This window comes from Cyclopterus lumpus, chromosome 10, assembly GCF_009769545.1.
Source record: "Cyclopterus lumpus isolate fCycLum1 chromosome 10, fCycLum1.pri, whole genome shotgun sequence".
Classification (NCBI taxonomy): domain Eukaryota; kingdom Metazoa; phylum Chordata; class Actinopteri; order Perciformes; family Cyclopteridae; genus Cyclopterus; species Cyclopterus lumpus.
This window is the reverse complement of record NC_046975.1, coordinates 12,939,530-12,957,405: the sequence shown is the minus strand read 5'-3', so window position 1 is coordinate 12,957,405 and position 17,876 is coordinate 12,939,530. Positions and strand designations below refer to the sequence as shown.

Genomic DNA, 17,876 nt, shown 5'->3' with positions numbered 1-17,876 from the left:
AATGTATGATATACAATATTAGTCAAACTTCAAATGTTGCAATATAAAAAATGGAATGTCAATATTGATGTCTGTTTTATCATAGAACATGCAAAATATATCATTTCATATAATATATTATAATAGTTCGTTACATTTGCAAATATTGAAAAACCTGTGCATTTAATATTATTTTATTGTTATTATTATCATTATTATTTATATTATTATTGTCTATATATATGGATCTTTTATTGTTGTTATATAAGTACATTAATAATAATAATAATAATAATAATCATAATTATTGTTAATATTATTATTATTATTATTATTATTGTTGTTAATATTATTAATGGTAGTGGTAGTAGTTGCATTACGTTGGATTTATTTCTGATTACAATTATGAGGGAAGTGAAAAGTTTTCAAGAGAATAAACGCTTTCAGAAAAAAAAGAGCTGTCCACACTGTGGTCGTGAAAATAATCTTGTGTTTAGTTACACTGTAACACGCTTTTGCAATTTCACTTGAACTTAGAGAAGCAATACATTAAGGAGTAAACACATTGAATATTCTTCCTCACCTCTAGAGGAGAGTCTGGTTCATCCAGGATGCTCTTCTCACTCTGTATCCGCTGCATCGTCCCTGTAGAACTGGGGTCCATTTTCAGGACGTTCTGACTACCGGCTCCGCCGAACTTACAGTCACTCTTTCTGGAGTCAGTCGTCCTGCACACCTCGTAGTTGTACACGTGTTGGAGAGTCCCTGTCCCCAAAGTGTCTGAGTAACGTGGTGGATAATACGGAATCACAGGGAGATTGGAGTGATACATGACGCGAGACTGTCTCCACCTGTAGATCTTCACTGATATAATCACCACTAAACACGTGATGAAGAGGAAGGAAACTACAGCCAAAGCCAGCACTAAGTAGAAAGTCAGGTTGTCGTTGTACTCCTTGTCTTGCGTAAAGTCAGTGAACTCAGAGAGCACTTCAGGGAAGCTGTCCGCCACCGCCACGTTAACAATGACTGTAGCTGAACGAGAGGGCTGCCCGTTGTCCTCCACTATAACAGTCAGTCTTTGTTTCACAGCATCTTTATCAGTGACTTGGCGGATAGTTCTTATTTCTCCATTCTGTAAGCCCACTTCAAACAGCGCCCTGTCTGTGGCTTTCTGCAGTTTATAGGAGAGCCATGCATTCTGTCCAGAGTCCACATCCACAGCCACCACTTTAGTGACCAGATAGCCCACATCAACTGAACGAGGCACCATTTCAGCCACCAGAGAGCCACCAGTCTGGACTGGGTACAGCACCTGAGGAGGGTTGTCGTTCTGGTCCTGGACTACTATTCTAACTATTGCCACTGAACTCAGAGGAGGGGATCCAGCATCACGAGCAGTTACGTTAAATTCAAACCACTTGAGTTGCTCGTAATCAAACGACCTCACTGCGTGAATGACACCACTTTCTGAATTCACAGACACTAACGAAGACACAGCTGCTCCATTAATCATTTTTTCCTCCAAGAAATAAGAAAACCGAGCGTTTTGTCCCCAGTCTGCATCACTAGCACTGAGAGTGAACACAGAAAACCCGGGAGAGTTATTCTCTGGTACAGTCTTAATATATTCTGATTGGTAAAATGTGGGAAGGTTGTCATTCACGTCAGACACTTTTACATTAATGTGTTTCCTGCTAGTCAGAGGCGGGGAGCCTTGGTCAGAGACGGTAATGGTGATGTTATACTCAGAAATAGTTTCTCTGTCTAAGAAGTTATCGGTTACAATGGTATAATATCCTGTTAAAGAAGACTCGATTTTGAAAGGCATGTCCGCGTTAATGGAGCACTTGACAACACCGTTACTATCAGAGTCTTCGTCATCCACGTTAATAACAGCTATAGTTGTACCTGGAGGAGAATCCTCGGATATCGAGTTAGAAAATGACATCATCTGTATTGTCGGGACGTTGTCATTCTCATCAATTATTTGAATTATTACGTTGCATGTATCAGAATATCCTCCGTGATCACTAGCCTTAACATTTAATTGATACGTCTTGGATTTTTCAAAATCTAGTTTACCTGAAACTTTAATCTCTCCAGTTTTAACATTAACTTCAAAAAGCTGCGTCGCTTCTCTGGTGACATGTGCTATGGAAAATGTTACATCACCATTGACTCCTTTATCTGCGTCATTTGCGCTCACAGTGGTTACGACAGTTCCTTCTGGAGAGTTCTCATTGACTTCTGCTTTATAAACAGGCTGACTACACACTGGAGCATTATCGTTGGCATCTAGCACAGTAATATGAATACGTACTGTCCCTGATCTGTGTGGTTCCCCTCCATCTGAAGCAATCAGCACCAGCGTGTGAGTCTCCTCTGTCTCTCGGTCTAATGGGTTTTGTAAAACCATTTCGATCAGTGTTCCTCCATGTGTCCGACTCTGTACTTCCAATTTGAAATTAACTACGGGTTTGAGTATGTATTTTTGAATATCATTAATTCCAACATCGGGGTCGTATGCACTCTCGAGTGAAAAGCGAGTACCTGCTGCAGCATTTTCAACAATATTCAAACTGATTTCATCCTTTGGGAAGGACGGACTGTTATCGTTTATGTCTATAACCTCCACGGTTACCCGATGAAGCTGGATTGGACTTTCTAAAATTACCTCGAAACTGAAGCTACAGGGCGTCGTCTTTCCACAGAGCTGTTCTCGGTCGATTCGCTCTTTAATCACAAGGGTGCCTTTGTCTCGGTTTAAATCAACGTACTGTCGGCTCCCTTTTGTAATGATACGAGCTTTACCTGAAACGAGCCTCGCCACATCCAAACCTAAATCTCTGGCGATGTTTCCAACAAAAGACCCCTCTCCCTGCTCCTCTGCAACGGAATAGCGAGCCTGTCCAGTCACTGAGCTCCGCGTAAAAAGACAAAGAATGACAAACAGTGCTTGTCCTCGGCCTCTGAGATCGGTTATCCACATACGAGCCATCATGAATCCAAAGGCACAGACACGGTAATCCCTTTCAATGCACAGCTAGTGTACTTAAATCCGCTATGAAAAAAAGTAACAGTATCTTCAGCAGAGAAAGTCCTCGAAAAAATGCTACATTTTAAACCAGCAGCAGCCAGACCGTCTTCTCTCTAAGCAGTGAAACACTGAACGAAATGAAAGGGGTGGACCGGTGAACTGCTTTGACTGATACTCAGTGATGTATCAACAGCGGCACTCAGAGCCCATCCAAGGTAATGTATGATATACAATATTAGTCAAACTTCAAATGTTGCAATATAGAAAATGAAATGTCAATATTGATGTCTGTTTTATCATAGAACATGCAAAATATATCATTTCATATAATATATTATAATAGTTCGTTACATTGGCAAATATTGAAAAACATATGCATTTAATATTATTTTATTGTTATTATTATAATTATTATGTATATTACTATTATCGTCTATATATATATATGGATCTTTTATTGTTGTTATATAAGTACATTAATAATAATAATCATCATCATTATTGTTATTATTTTTATTATTATTATTATTGTTGTTAATATTATTAATGGTAGTGGTAGTAGTTGCATTACGTTGGATTTATTTCAGATTAAAATTATGAGGGAAGTGAAAAGTTTTCAAGAGAATAAGCGTTTTCTGAAAAAAAAGAGCTGTCCACACTGTGGTCCTGAAAATAATCTTGTGTTTAGTTACACTGTAACACGCTTTTGCAATGTCACTTGAACTTAGAGAAGCAATACATTAAGGAGTAAACACATTGAATATTCTTCCTCACCTCTAGAGGAGTGTCTGGTTCATCCAGGATGCTCTTCTCACTCTGTATCCGCTGCATCGTCCCTGTAGAACTGGGGTCCATTATCAGCACGTTCTGACTACCGGCTCCGCCGAATTTACAGTCACTCTTTCTGGAGTCAGTCGTCCTGCACACCTCGTAGTTGTACACGTGTTGGAGAGTCCCTGTCCCCAAAGTGTCTGAGTAACGTGGTGGATAATACGGAATCACAGGGAGATTGGAGTGATACATGACGCGAGACTGTCTCCACCTGTAGATCTTCACTGATATAATAACAACTAAACACGTGATGAAGAGGAAGGAAACTACAGCCAAAGCCAGCACTAAGTAGAAAGTCAGGTTGTCGTTGTACTCCTTGTCTTGTGTAAAGTCAGTGAACTCAGACAGCACTTCAGGGAAGCTGTCCGCCACCGCCACGTTAACAATGACTGTAGCTGAACGAGAGGGCTGCCCGTTGTCCTCCACTATAACAGTCAGTCTTTGTTTCACAGCATCTTTATCAGTGACTTGGCGGATAGTTCTTATTTCTCCATTCTGTAAGCCCACTTCAAACAGCGCCCTGTCTGTGGCTTTCTGCAGTTTATAGGAGAGCCAGGCATTCTGTCCAGAGTCCACATCCACAGCCACCACTTTAGTGACCAGATAGCCCACATCGACTGAACGAGGCACCATTTCAGCCACCAGAGAGCCACCAGTCTGGACTGGGTACAGAACCTGAGGAGGGTTGTCGTTCTGGTCCTGGATCAGTACTTTCACAGTCACGTTGCTACTGAGTGGAGGGGAGCCTCCATCCTGTGCTTTGACAACGAAAAGCAGCTGTTTGATTTGCTCATAATCAAACGAGCGCACTGCATGAATCACTCCACTTTCTGCATTTATAGAAATATATTCAGAAATTGGAGACCCACTAATATAACTGTCTTCCAGAATATATGATACACGGTTGTTTTGGTTTTCATCAGGGTCTTTAGCCCTCACAGTATGAAGGGAAACCCCTGGAGAGTTATTCTCTAAAATAAACGCATTGTAAACACTTTCTGAAAATAGTGGAGAATTATCGTTCACATCAGAGACCTTTAAGTAAAATGTTCTTTTAGTTGAGAGAGGAGGCATTCCTGAATCTGTCGCAATAACAGTGATGTTATACTCTGAAACAGTTTCACGGTCTAATACAGTATCTGTTACTAAAGTGTAGTAATTTCTTAAATTAGATTTAATCTTGAAAGGTGCATTTTGTTCTATTCTGCAGATTATTTGTCCGTTTTCTCCTGAATCGAGGTCTTTTACATTTATAATGCCAATAGTTGTACCAGGAGGAGAGTCTTCTGACACAGGACTAGTGAATGACATGACGCTAATCGTAGGGGCGTTGTCATTTACATCAGTTACTTCAATTATGACTTTGCTTGAATCTTTCAAACCTCCCTGATCTTTTGCATCGATTCTAAGTTCATATTTGTTATCCTTTTCAAAATCTATTTGGCCCGAAACCGACAATAAACCAGAGACCTCATCTATGGACAACAAATCAGCGATATTGCTTCTCACGTTTGACATTGAATATGTGATGTAACCATTCGATCCACTATCTGCGTCTGTAGCATTAACAGTAACGATATAAGTGCCCTTTACTGCGTTTTCTATCACCGTAGCTTTATACACGGACTGGTTAAAAACGGGAGCATTGTCGTTGGCATCTAAAACTATTATGTTTATATTTACGGTGCCAGATCTCTGTGGATTCCCACCATCTACTGCAATAAGCTGTAAAGAGAGATGAGGAAACGTTTCCCTGTCTAATTGCTTCTGAAGTACCATCTCAGCATATTTACTTCCATCGGGATTAACATGCTGCTTTAAAACGAAGTTGTCGTTTGAAGATAAAGCATAATTATGAAGGCCATTGACACCAACATCAGGATCCTCTGCACTGTCCAGAACAAATCGTGCCCCAACGTTAGCTGCCTCGCTAATATCTAACATAATATTTGACTTCTTGAATACCGGAGGATGATCATTTACATCCAACACTTCGATTGTTATGTGGTGTAGCTCCATAGGATTTTCTAAAATAATTTCAAAGCTGAAACTACACGGCGTTAGGTCCCCGCAAAGCTGCTCTCGGTCTATTCTCTCATTCACGACTAACATCCCTTTGTCTGTCTTCAGCTCGGTGTACTGGATGTTTCTTTCGGTCACGATACGGGCTCGGCCAGAACGGAGCCTTTTCAGATCCAAACCAAGGTCCTGAGCTACATTACCGACAAGAGACCCCTTTTTCGTTTCCTCTGGTATGGTGTAGCGGATCTGCCCTGCGACGATATTAAAGAAGTACAAGAATAAAAGAAACATTACCCGCGGATGTCCGAAAGGCACACGCCATTTGCAGAGGGGTTGTTGATTCTCCATTTCAGAAATGGACAGTTTCAAAAAGAAAGAAAAAACACAGAAAACCTCCCAACTCAATTCAATAACATCCACTGTTGCAAATGTGCATATTAGAAACGAGAAATAAAGCCGATAGAATCCAAAAAACACCGTTTCTTTCTGAGATACGTTTCCTGATGTTCCCTCGCAGCCGCTTCAATGTGATTTTACAAAGAACATCACGGAACTGCGTCAGAGAGATTTCATGTAGACATTGTATTCTTGTTAAACAGCGTCACTTAGAGTCCAAAAGGTGCACACCAAACTGACTGGTAAATCAAGAAGGCAGTATCCAAGGGAGTACACAATATATAACTACTAATGTCTGCAATATATAGTCACATTACAAAGAAATATTATGATCATTATTACAAAAGTTATGATTATTATTGACAGGATTCAAATTAGTATTTCTACTATTACTAACTACTACTAAAATTAATAATAACAACAATAATTATTATTATTATTGTTATTGAGAATAGCAACAATGAGGGCAGTTAAAACAATTTGTAGGACAGTTATTATTTGCAAATATGGAGAAGCATACCAAATTAGCATTATGAAATGAAAAATGCAACATTAAAACTGTTGTATATGAGGAGTAGGTGGACGAGTCAGAGGAAGAGGAGGAGGAAGAAGAGGAGTATCACAGGATACATAATACACATCTGACATAACTGTTTTGAAGTCATGAGGACAGTGAAAACTAATTTTTAAAAGCCCTCTCAGTTAAAGAGGAGCTGTCCGTTTTGTGGTGCTGAAAATAACGGCGTGTACTTGTTTTTGGATTAAACGGCATATTGCAATTTAAGTTAATTTCAGAGTAACAATGTTCAATAAAAGAGTAATTTTTGCATTTCATTCCTCACCTCTAGAGGAGAGTCTGGTTCATCCAGGATGCTCTTCTCACTCTGTATCCGCGGCATCGTCCCTGTAGAACTGGGGACCATTATCAGCACGTTCTGACTACCGGCTCCGCCGAACTTACAGTCACTCTTTCTGGAGTCAGTCGTCCTGCACACCTCGTAGTTGTACACGTGTTGGAGAGTCCCTGTCCCCAAAGTGTCTGAGTAACGTGGTGGATAATACGGAATCACAGGGAGATTGGAGTGATACATGACGCGAGACTGTCTCCACCTGTAGATCTTCACTGATATAATCACCACTAAACACGTGATGAAGAGGAATGAAACTACAGCCAAAGCCAGCACTAAGTAGAAAGTCAGGTTGTCGTTGTACTCCTTGTCTTGTGTAAAGTCAGTGAACTCAGACAGCACTTCAGGGAAGCTGTCCGCCACCGCCACGTTAACAATGACTGTAGCCGAACGACAGGGCTGCCCGTTGTCCTCCACTATAACAGTCAGTCTTTGTTTCACAGCATCTTTATCAGTGACTTGGCGGATAGTTCTTATTTCTCCATTCTGTAAGCCCACTTCAAACAGCGCCCTGTCTGTGGCTTTCTGCAGTTTATAGGAGAGCCATGCATTCTGTCCAGAGTCCACATCCACAGCCACCACTTTAGTGACCAGATAGCCCACATCGACTGAACGAGGCACCATTTCAGCCACCAGAGAGCCACCAGTCTGGACTGGGTACAGAACCTGAGGAGGGTTGTCGTTCTGGTCCTGGATCAGTACTTTCACAGTCACGTTGCTACTGAATGGAGGGGAGCCTCCATCCTGCGCTTTGACAACGAAAAGCAGCTGTTTGATTTGCTCATAATCAAACGAGCGCACTGCATGAATCACTCCACTTTCTGCATTTATAGAAATATATTCAGAAATTGGAGACTCACCGATATAAGTGTCTTCCAGAATATATGATACACGGGCATTTTGGTTTTCATCAGGGTCTTTAGCCCTCACAGTATGAAGGGAAACCCCTGGAGAGTTATTCTCTAAAATAAACGCATTGTAAACACTTTCTGAAAATAGTGGAGAATTATCGTTCACATCAGAGACCTTTAAGTAAAATGTTCTTTTAGTTGAGAGAGGAGGCATTCCTGAATCTGTCGCAACAACCGTGATGTTATACTCTGAAACAGTTTCACGGTCTAATACAGTATCTGTTACTAAAGTGTAGTAATTTCTTAAATTAGATTTAATCTTGAAAGGTGCATGTTGTTCTATTTTACAGATTATTTGTCCGTTTTCTCCTGAATCGAGGTCTTTTACGTTTATAATGCCAATAGTTGTACCAAGTGGAGAGTCTTCTGACACAGGACTAGTGAATGACATGACGCTAATCGTAGGGATGTTGTCATTTACGTCAGTCACTTCAATTATGACTTTGCTTGAATCTGTCAAACCTCCCTGATCTTTTGCATCGATTCTAAGTTCGTACTTTTTGTCTTTTTCATAATCAATTAAACCTGTGATTAAAATTGTACCCGTTTTTTCATCGACTGTAAATACATTGTTTAAACCACTGTTGAGCTCTGAAAAATAATATGTTACGATACTATTTAAGCCAAAATCTGCGTCACTCGCATTAACAATGGTAACGTAAGTATCTCTAGGAGAGTTTTCCAAGACCGTAGCTTTGTACACAGATTGATTAAATAGAGGTGCATTATCATTGACATCAAGAACGGTAATATCTATATTTACTGTACCAGATCTCTGCGGACTTCCACCATCTACAGCAATTAGCTTCAGGGACAGATTAGGGTTTGTCTCTCTGTCTAATGGCTTCTGGAGCACCATCTCTGCATATTTCTTTCCATCTGCATTAGAGATTTGTTTCAATATAAAATTCTCATTATCGGTCAAAAAGTACTCTCTGAGTGCATTGACGCCCACATCTGAGTCTTCTGCACGTGTTAAAGGAAAACGACTGCCAGTATTTGCTATTTCACTTATTTCAAAATGAATTGTGTCCCTTTTAAACGTGGGAGAATGATCATTTGTGTCTGTTATTTCAACTGTAATTTGATGCAACTCCATTGGGTTTTCTAAAATGACCTCAAAGCTGAAACTACACGGCGTTACGTCTCCGCAAAGCTGCTCGCGGTCTATTCTCTCTTTCACTATTAAAATCCCTTTGTCTGTCTTCAGCTCGGTGTACTGGATGCTCTCCCCGGTGACGATACGGGCCCGACCAGAACGGAGCCTTTTCAGATCCAAACCAAGGTCCTGAGCTACATTGCCGATTAGGGATCCTTTCTTCATCTCCTCCGGGATTGAATATCGGATATGTCCGCTCACCAAATGGTTGAGATAAAAAAAGAACAACAGAAGCTTCCAATTGTGTTCGCAGCCAAAGCGCCATTGTACACACCGGGAGGAGGGCGGTATTCCACATGCCATTGCAAAACAAAAATATTAATAACGGCGTTAACGATCCCAGTACGAGAGGTATTATGAAAAAAAGATTCAACATATATCCAAAGAAAAACAATGTCGATTTTTCAATGTACACGATGTCTGAATTGAGATATTAATACATGCAAGTCTGCTTTCCTCGAATGCCAGCTCACATAAAGCGCACGGTCTCATTTCCCCACATAAACCAATGTGTTAAGGGAGGAGACTGTGTGGTAATGTTTTAGATTGTGTTGGCTTGACCAACAGCGTCGCTTAGAGTCCCAAATCAGTAACACCGCAAATCAGGAAATATTAAGTGGTTGAGTAAAGCTGATTGGTGGGTACTAAACATTATCTAAAATGATTACAACACGGTACTAAGATAAATAACTATTGGCATTATTCTGGTCTTGTAGAGTTTGCAATAAAAAATAAAAATATTTAAACTGAAATATTGCAACACACAAATCAAGAAAAGCAAATCAAACTATATTTTTATCATGATAAAATGAAGCATTGGGATGAATAATACAAAGGAGCTTAGTAGTTGATGTTCAGTAAGAGCAGTTAAAGGAGCGTTTTTAAATGTCCTATACCAATTAATATTAGAAAAGTTATTTTATTTTTTAATCACGAGTTAAATATTATTAATAGTCCCAAAAAGTCACCCAAAATGTAAAAGTACATTCAGAAGCTAGCAAGATACTAGTCCACGTTAACACTGAATGCAATTATGTCAAAATGTGCCCGTGTAAAATATAATGATCAAGTAGCGTAGTGGTGACACTTCACGATCAATGTCAGAAAGAGAAAGAGCAGCACATAGACAAAGCTACATTAATACACTAACCTCTAGAGGAGAGTCTGGTTCATCCAGGATGCTCTTCTCACTCTGTATCCGCTGCATCGTCCCTGTAGAACTGGGGTCCATTATCAGCACGTTCTGACTACCGGCTCCGCCGAACTTACAGTCACTCTTTCTGGAGTCAGTCGTCCTGCACACCTCGTAGTTGTACACGTGTTGGAGAGTCCCGGTCCCCAAAGTGTCCGAGTAACGTGGTGGATAATACGGAATCACAGGGAGGTTGGAGTGATACATGACGCGAGACTGTCTCCACCTGTAGATCTTCACTGATATAATAACCACTAAACAGGTGATGAAAAGGAAGGAAACTACAGCCAAAGCCAGCACTAAGTAGAGAGTCAGGTTGTCGTTGTACTCCTTGTCTTGTGTAAAGTCAGTGAACTTAGACAGCACTTCAGGGAAGCTGTCCGCCACCGCCACGTTAACAATGACTGTAGCCGAACGAGAGGGCTGCCCGTTGTCCTCCACTATAACAGTCAGTCTTTGTTTCACAGCATCTTTATCAGTGACTTGGCGGATAGTTCTTATTTCTCCATTCTGTAAGCCCACTTCAAACAGCGCCCTGTCTGTGGTTTTCTGCAGTTTATAGGAGAGCCAGGCATTCTGTCCAGAGTCCACATCCACAGCCACCACTTTAGTGACCAGATAGCCCACATCTACTGAACGAGGCACCATTTCAGCCACCAGAGAGCCACCAGTCTGGACTGGGTACAGAACCTGAGGAGGGTTGTCGTTCTGGTCCTGGATCAGTACTTTCACAGTCACGTTGCTACTGAGTGGAGGGGAGCCTCCATCCTGCGCTTTGACAACGAAAAGCAGCTGTTTGATTTGCTCATAATCAAACGAGCGCACTGCATGAATCACTCCACTTTCTGCATTTATAGAAATATATTCAGAAATTGGAGACCCACCGATATAACTTTCTTCCAGAATATATGATACACGGGCATTTTGGTTTTCATCAGGGTCTTTAGCCCTCACAGTATGAAGAGAAACTCCTGGAGAGTTATTCTCTAAAATAAACGCATTGTAAACACTTTCTGAAAATAGTGGAGAATTATCGTTCACATCAGAGACCTTTAAGTAAAATGTTCTTTTAGTTGAGAGAGGAGGCATTCCTGAATCTGTCGCAACAACCGTGATGTTATACTCTGAAACAGTTTCACTGTCTAATACAGTATCTGTTACTAAAGTGTAGTAATTTCTTAAATTAGATTTAATCTTGAAAGGTGCATTTTGTTCTATTCTGCAATGTACTTGTCCGTTATCACCTGAATCAAGATCTTTTATGTTTACAATGCCAATCGTTGTACCAGAAGGACAGTCTTCTGACACAGGACTAGTGAATGACATCACATTAATGACAGGTGGGTTATCGTTCACATCAATCACCTCAACTATAACTTTACTCGAGTCGGTTAAAGCTCCTTGGTCTGTGGCTTCGATGCCTATTTCATATTTCTTTACTTTTTCATAGTCAACTTGCCCTGAGAGAAATATCAGACCATTTGTTTTATTAATTTTGAATATGCGGTCAATATTGCCTTGCATTTTGGAAATAGAATAATATATCAACCCATTGGATCCACTATCAGCGTCAGTTGCATTCACAGTGATGATATAAGTACCTATTCCGGCATTTTCCATTACATTGGCCTTATATACCGACTGATTAAAGATAGGAGAATTATCGTTAGCATCTAGGACAGTGATATCTATATTTACTATACCAGATTTCTGTGGCGTCCCACCGTCCACTGCTATCAGCTTTAGGGACATACTTGGATATCGCTCTCTATCCAGTGGTTTCTCAAGTATCATTTCCGTATATTTTCTTCCGTCCGAATTTAAATGTTTTTTTAAAATAAAATTATCATTTGGAGATAAATTATAATCCTGGAGCCCGTTGGCTCCGACATCAGGATCATTGGCTGTAGGCAAAACAAAACGTGCTCCCGGTGCGGATGATTCTCCAATCGTTAATTGCATGCCTTGCTGATGAAAAGAAGGTGGATTGTCATTAATGTCCAAAACTTCGACCGTAACCTGGTGTAACTCCATCGGGTTTTCTAAAATCAAATCAAAGCTGAAGCTGCACGGAGTCACGTCTCCGCAAAGCTGCTCTCGGTCTATTTTCTCATTCACTACCAGCGTCCCTTTGTCTGTCTTCAGCTCGGTGTACTGGATGCTTTCTCCGGTCACGATACGGGCCCGACCAGAACGGAGCCTCTGCACATCAATTCCAAGGTCCAATGCAACATTACCAATAAGCGATCCCTTCTTCATCTCTTCTGGCATAGAATAACGTATTTGACCACTGGCAACATGGCTGAGAAAAAGGCAAAACAGAACGATTTGCGACGTAAGTCTGTAGAACAAACGCCATCTTAGAGGCCGATAGTTATATTTTCCGCAATCCATGTTCTCGAAAAAACAATATGAAATGATACTGTCCAAACTCTTATCTTATAAAACCGGTTATTCTATGACAAAAAATATTTGTATTCCAAGCGTCCTTTCTCTCCTGGTGAAAAATATGAAACCGAGCAGTCTGTGTGCGCCCACCTCAACGTCATTCACTGTCTAAAGCATACCGACTCTCCACAGAGCACAAAGGCACCGCCTAAAACACTTGTTCAGATTAGTTTTTACTTGACCAACAGCGTCCCTTAGAGTCCAGACCATGAATATCAACATAAGGAAGGACAATTATTCAAATTGAATATCTAAAAAGATACCGACAATTCCCCTTACAGAGATGAGTATTATAATTGAGCTTGAAAAAACATGACAACAGTACACCGGGGTCATGATCATTTATGGTGCCTTCCATTAGTATCTGCAAAAGAATAAAAGCCTGACATACCTAATGATGTAAATCAGTACGCACTAAAGAACAGAAATATGGGAAAAACAACCACCTTAAAAAAACCAATTGCCAAAGGACATCGCACATCACAGTCCAATTGGGACACCTACTTTTACCTTTAGTTCAACACAAGCTAAAACCTAAAAATAAATACGAATGATTTTATTGTAAAGTAACATCAATTATACTTGTATTAAAACTACTATCTCGTTTGCAGAGAGTTATAAAGATATTGAAGCTTTAACAATTACGTATTATCCCGATTAGATAATACTGTATAAGAATAGATTTAGGAAGGGGATTAATAGTGTTGAGAAGTGGAAATGCAGAGAAAGTATTGAATTTCACATAGATCAAAATAATTCCTATCATATTGTGGAAATGAAAAATCAATACATATTATTTCCATAGCATGACATTTGAAAGCCACTGCAACAGCAAATACTTTTGCAGGAGCAGCCTTATTCAATGAGCCAAGGTGGGATGCTGTCTATGGTGCTGAAAATTAAAATAGTGTTCAGCGGTTCTCTATCAATATGACGAAAAAAGAAAGAAAGAGACAAATAAAGCAATTTTCAAAACGTATTAGGAAAATAAATCTGATCTAAAGTAATTTGAAAACAGCGGTCAGTCATACAGAAAAAAAGTAAAATAGAAAGAATAAAACTATCTTTACAGAAAACCCGTAACACCAAATGAACGAGTCCCTACAAGGAAGCAACGGTTGTCTCGTTATATCAAGACTAATACCGAACTGATGCACTGTCCACTAAAATACACTGATGGTCAACAATCCTATAATAGAAAATGTTTAACGGCAATATCAGTGGTCAAAAGAAAATAATGCAGAAAGAGGACTCGCCACTAAAACAATCATGAAGAAAAAGAAGAAAAAGATATTTAAATCAATTTGCTGAGACTGTATTCTAAAACGTTTCCTGCTGCCTTCATGTCTGACATTAACCATGGTGACACATTCATCTCTTGTCAAAAGGAAATGTTGTCTATAGAACACAAACTGAACTTTGACAGATAACTTTGAACAGACACGTGACCTGTGAACATAATTAACGGAGTATGCCTTTGCCTAAAACGCATTAAGGCAGTATAACATAGTTACAAAAGAAAGTCTGTGTGGCTTTCATCCAGAATTCAATGCTTTACAAACGTGCATTCATGAATATTTTGAAAAAAGCAGCATAAATAGCACGCTGACCAAGATGCTGTCCTTGGTGCTGAAGTTGAATGCGTGGCGTGTAATGCTTTTTAAAAAAAAAGTTTAAAAAAAAAAGGAAATTAATACAAAAAGAGAACAAAGGGAAAACCCAAGAAGCTAAATGTTTAACTCACCTCTAGAGGAGAGTCTGGTTCATCCAGGATGCTCTTCTCACTCCGTATCCGCTGCATCGTGCCTGTAGAACTGGGGTCCATTATCAGCACGTTCTGACTACCGGCTCCGCCGAACTTACGGTCACTCTTTCTGGAGTCAGTCGTCCTGCACACCTCGTAGTTGTACACGTGTTGGAGAGTCCCGGTCCCCAAAGTGTCTGAGTAACGTGGTGGATAATACGGAATCACAGGAAGATTGGAGTGATACATGACGCGAGACTGTCTCCACCTGTAGATCTTCACTGATATAATAACCACTAGACACGTGATGAAGAGGAAGGAAACTACAGCCAAAGCCAGCACTAAGTAGAAAGTCAGGTTGTCGTTGTACTCCTTGTCTTGTGAAAAGTCAGTGAACTCAGACAGCACTTCAGGGAAGCTGTCCGCCACCGCCACGTTAACAATGACTGTAGCTGAACGTGAGGGCTGCCCGTTGTCCTCCACTATAACAGTCAGTCTTTGTTTCACAGCATCTTTATCAGTGACTTGGCGGATAGTTCTTATTTCTCCATTCTGTAAGCCCACTTCAAAAAGCGCCCTGTCTGTGGCTTTCTGCAGTTTATAGGAGAGCCAGGCATTCTGTCCAGAGTCCACATCCACAGCCACCACTTTAGTGACCAGATAGCCCACATCGACTGAACGAGGCACCATTTCACCCACCAGAGAGCCACCAGTCTGGACTGGATACAGAACCTGAGGAGGGTTGTCGTTCTGGTCCTGGATCAGTACGTTCACAGTCACGTTGCTACTGAGTGGAGGGGAGCCTCCATCCTGCGCTTTGACAACCAATTGAAGCCGTTTAATTTGTTCATAATCAAAAGAACGAACTGCGCTAAGAACCCCAGTTTCCGAGTTTAAAGACACATAAGTAGAGATTGGACTCCCACTGACTTGTGTGTCCTCTAAAAGATAGGATACTCTTGCGTTTTGATTCCAATCAGAGTCTCTTGCGCTGACAGCAAATATGGAAGTTCCAGGGGAATTATTCTCTGTGATGAAAGCAGAATAGCTGTTTTTATTGAATATAGGTGCGTTGTCGTTTACGTCAGAGATTTTAAGGTGTAACTTTGTGGAGCTAAAAAGTGGGGGAGACCCCAAATCAGTTGCTGTTATTGTTATATTATATTCTGAGACGGATTCTCTATCAAAATGTTGATCTGTGATTAAATTGTAATAGTTTGTTAAAGATGATTCGATCTTAAAGGGAAGTTTACGATCAATAGAACAATTTATTTGTCCATTTTTTTCAGAATCTGCATCTTTAATATTCAATATAGCAACAGTTGTTCCAGGACGTGCATCCTCAGATACAGGGCTAGAAAATGACATAATGTTTATAATTGGCGCATTGTCGTTGACATCAAACACATCTAATGTTATTTTACTCGTCCCGGTTAGGCCACCCTGATCCTTTGCCTCGACTCTGACCTCGTATTTTCTGTCTTTTTCATAATCTATCTGACCAGAAACAGAAACTGTGCCTGTGTTTTCATCAATACTGAATACATTCACTGCATTTCCTCTCATTTTAGACAAACTGTACGTGATGACCCCATTTAAACCACTGTCAGCGTCCGTGGCATTTACAGTTATAATACTAGTTCCTTTCGTTGTGTTTTCCATCACAGATGCTTTATACACCGATTGGTTAAACACGGGAACATTGTCATTGACATCTAACACAGTGACATCTATATTTACTGTCCCCGATCTCTGTGGTGTTCCTCCGTCAACTGCGATCAGTTTTAAAGACAGATGTGGATGTCGCTCTCTGTCTAAAGGCTTCTGGAGAACCATTTCACCATATTTACTTCCATCTGGATTTGCATGTTGCTTCAATATGAAATGTTCGTTTGGCGACAAAACATAATCTTGCAACGCGTTTTGGCCGACATCTAGATCCTCTGCACTCTGCAGTGGAAACTGGACTCCAACTACAGCTGATTCACTGATTTCAAGGCGGATAGGAGTATCTTTATTTGGGAAGACGGGCGCGTGGTCATTTATATCTAAAACCTCAACAGTTATTCTGTGCAATTCCATAGGGTTTTCCAAAATCACCTCAAAGCTGAAGCTACACGGAGTCACGTCTCCACAAAGCTGTTCTCGGTCTATTCTCTCATTCACGACTAGAATCCCTTTGTCTGTCTTCAGCTCGGTGTAGTGAATGTTTTCTCCGGTCACGATACGGGCCCGCCCCGAACGGAGCCTCTTCAGATCTAAACCAAGATCTTGCGCTACATTCCCAATAACAGAGCCTTTCTTCATCTCCTCTGGAATAGAATAACGAATCTGACCACCTACCATGTTAACCGCATGAAACAGAAACGCAAGCAGTCCAATTTGACATCGTATTCTATAAAACAAACGCCATCTTGCGCATCTGAAAGATCCTCCAGTTTCCATCGTAGCAACGAAGAATTAAAAAAAAATCTGTATCCAATTGATATGATGGCGAATCTGGTTCTGATATATCCGTGACAACCAAACACGTCTTCAACCTTCACATGCAAGTAAGTGAGACCATGTTCTCTCGTATAATCCGCAACAAAACACAGAGCGCCGTCTTCACTGTAGTCAGTTGGAGGATGGACTGAATGACGACAGAACATAAAATAATGTTTTACTGACCAACAGCGTCCCTTAGAGTCTAAAAGCTGAATATCAAATAAAGCCCCTGCCGCTGAGCTCTGTAGCACACGGACTGAACAAATATATATTGTGGAAATCACTCTGGAAAGTCTTTAAATATAGTATTTGTAAATCAAATAAATTCAGCTCATCATACTGTATTATGTTATATTATGTTTTAAATGAAAACACAAAGCACTTTTCAAAACGTATGAGAAAATTAAATCTCATGTGAAATAATTTGACTACAGCCCATTCAGTGCTAAAGAAAAAAATAGAAAGAATAAAACTCTCTTTACAGGAAATCCGTAAAATCAAATTAATGAGTCCCTTCAAGCATTCAACTGTTTGTCACGTTTCTTGAATACTGATACCGAAATGAAGCACTGCCCTCTAACATACACTCATGCCCAACAATCCTAAGGAAATGTTTAACGACAATATCACCGGTCAGAAGAAAACAATGCAGAATGTGGTCTCGTCACTAAAAAAATCGTGAAAAAATAAAGAAACAGATATTTAAATCAATTTACTGAGACTGTATTCTTCAACATTTCCTGCTGCTTTTATGTCTGA

At 40.3% G+C, this 17,876-nt stretch overlaps 3 protein-coding genes across 3 annotated transcripts; all 3 read right to left on the bottom strand.

The window, feature by feature from the left end:
* Positions 1 to 502: 502 nt before the first annotated feature.
* Positions 503 to 6,643, bottom strand: LOC117737991 (protocadherin beta-16-like). Its single transcript, XM_034544252.1, has 3 exons — positions 3,775 to 6,643; positions 2,794 to 2,898; positions 503 to 1,890 (listed from the first exon to the last, which is right to left on the bottom strand). The coding sequence occupies exons 1-3, from the start codon at positions 6,218 to 6,220 to the stop codon at positions 503 to 505; spliced, it is 3,939 nt and encodes a 1,312-aa protein (XP_034400143.1). The 5' UTR covers positions 6,221 to 6,643.
* Positions 6,644 to 10,378: 3,735 nt separating this feature from the next.
* Positions 10,379 to 12,990, bottom strand: LOC117737733 (protocadherin gamma-A3-like). The gene has a single exon (XM_034543883.1). The coding sequence runs from the start codon at positions 12,830 to 12,832 to the stop codon at positions 10,379 to 10,381; it is 2,454 nt and encodes an 817-aa protein (XP_034399774.1). The 5' UTR covers positions 12,833 to 12,990.
* A 1,631-nt stretch (positions 12,991 to 14,621) lies between these two features.
* On the bottom strand, positions 14,622 to 17,035 carry LOC117737990 (protocadherin beta-16-like). Its single transcript, XM_034544251.1, has 2 exons — positions 16,693 to 17,035; positions 14,622 to 15,399 (listed from the first exon to the last, which is right to left on the bottom strand). Exons 1-2 carry the CDS (start codon positions 16,974 to 16,976, stop codon positions 14,622 to 14,624), a joined length of 1,062 nt encoding a protein of 353 aa, XP_034400142.1. The 5' UTR covers positions 16,977 to 17,035.
* Positions 17,036 to 17,876: the final 841 nt, after the last annotated feature.

What these genes read in the sequence shown, in the direction of transcription:
- LOC117737733 (XM_034543883.1), bottom strand. Translation starts at nt 12,832, where the DNA reads ATGGATTGCGGAAAATATAACTATCGGCCTCTAAGATGGCGTTTGTTC.
- LOC117737990 (XM_034544251.1), bottom strand. Translation starts at nt 16,976, where the DNA reads ATGGTAGGTGGTCAGATTCGTTATTCTATTCCAGAGGAGATGAAGAAA. An exon ending in ATGGAATTGCACAGAATAAC is followed by an intron (nt 15,400 to 16,692) that starts TGTTGAGGTTTT and finishes CGTGACTGTGAA; the next exon opens with CGTACTGATCCAGGACCAGA.
- LOC117737991 (XM_034544252.1), bottom strand. Translation starts at nt 6,220, where the DNA reads ATGGAGAATCAACAACCCCTCTGCAAATGGCGTGTGCCTTTCGGACAT. An exon ending in GGTGAGGAAGAATATTCAAT is followed by an intron (nt 2,899 to 3,774) that starts GTGTTTACTCCT and finishes CGCGGAGCTCAG; the next exon opens with TGACTGGACAGGCTCGCTAT. An exon ending in TGTGGCGAGGCTCGTTTCAG is followed by an intron (nt 1,891 to 2,793) that starts GTAAAGCTCGTA and finishes ATTCTCCTCCAG; the next exon opens with GTACAACTATAGCTGTTATT.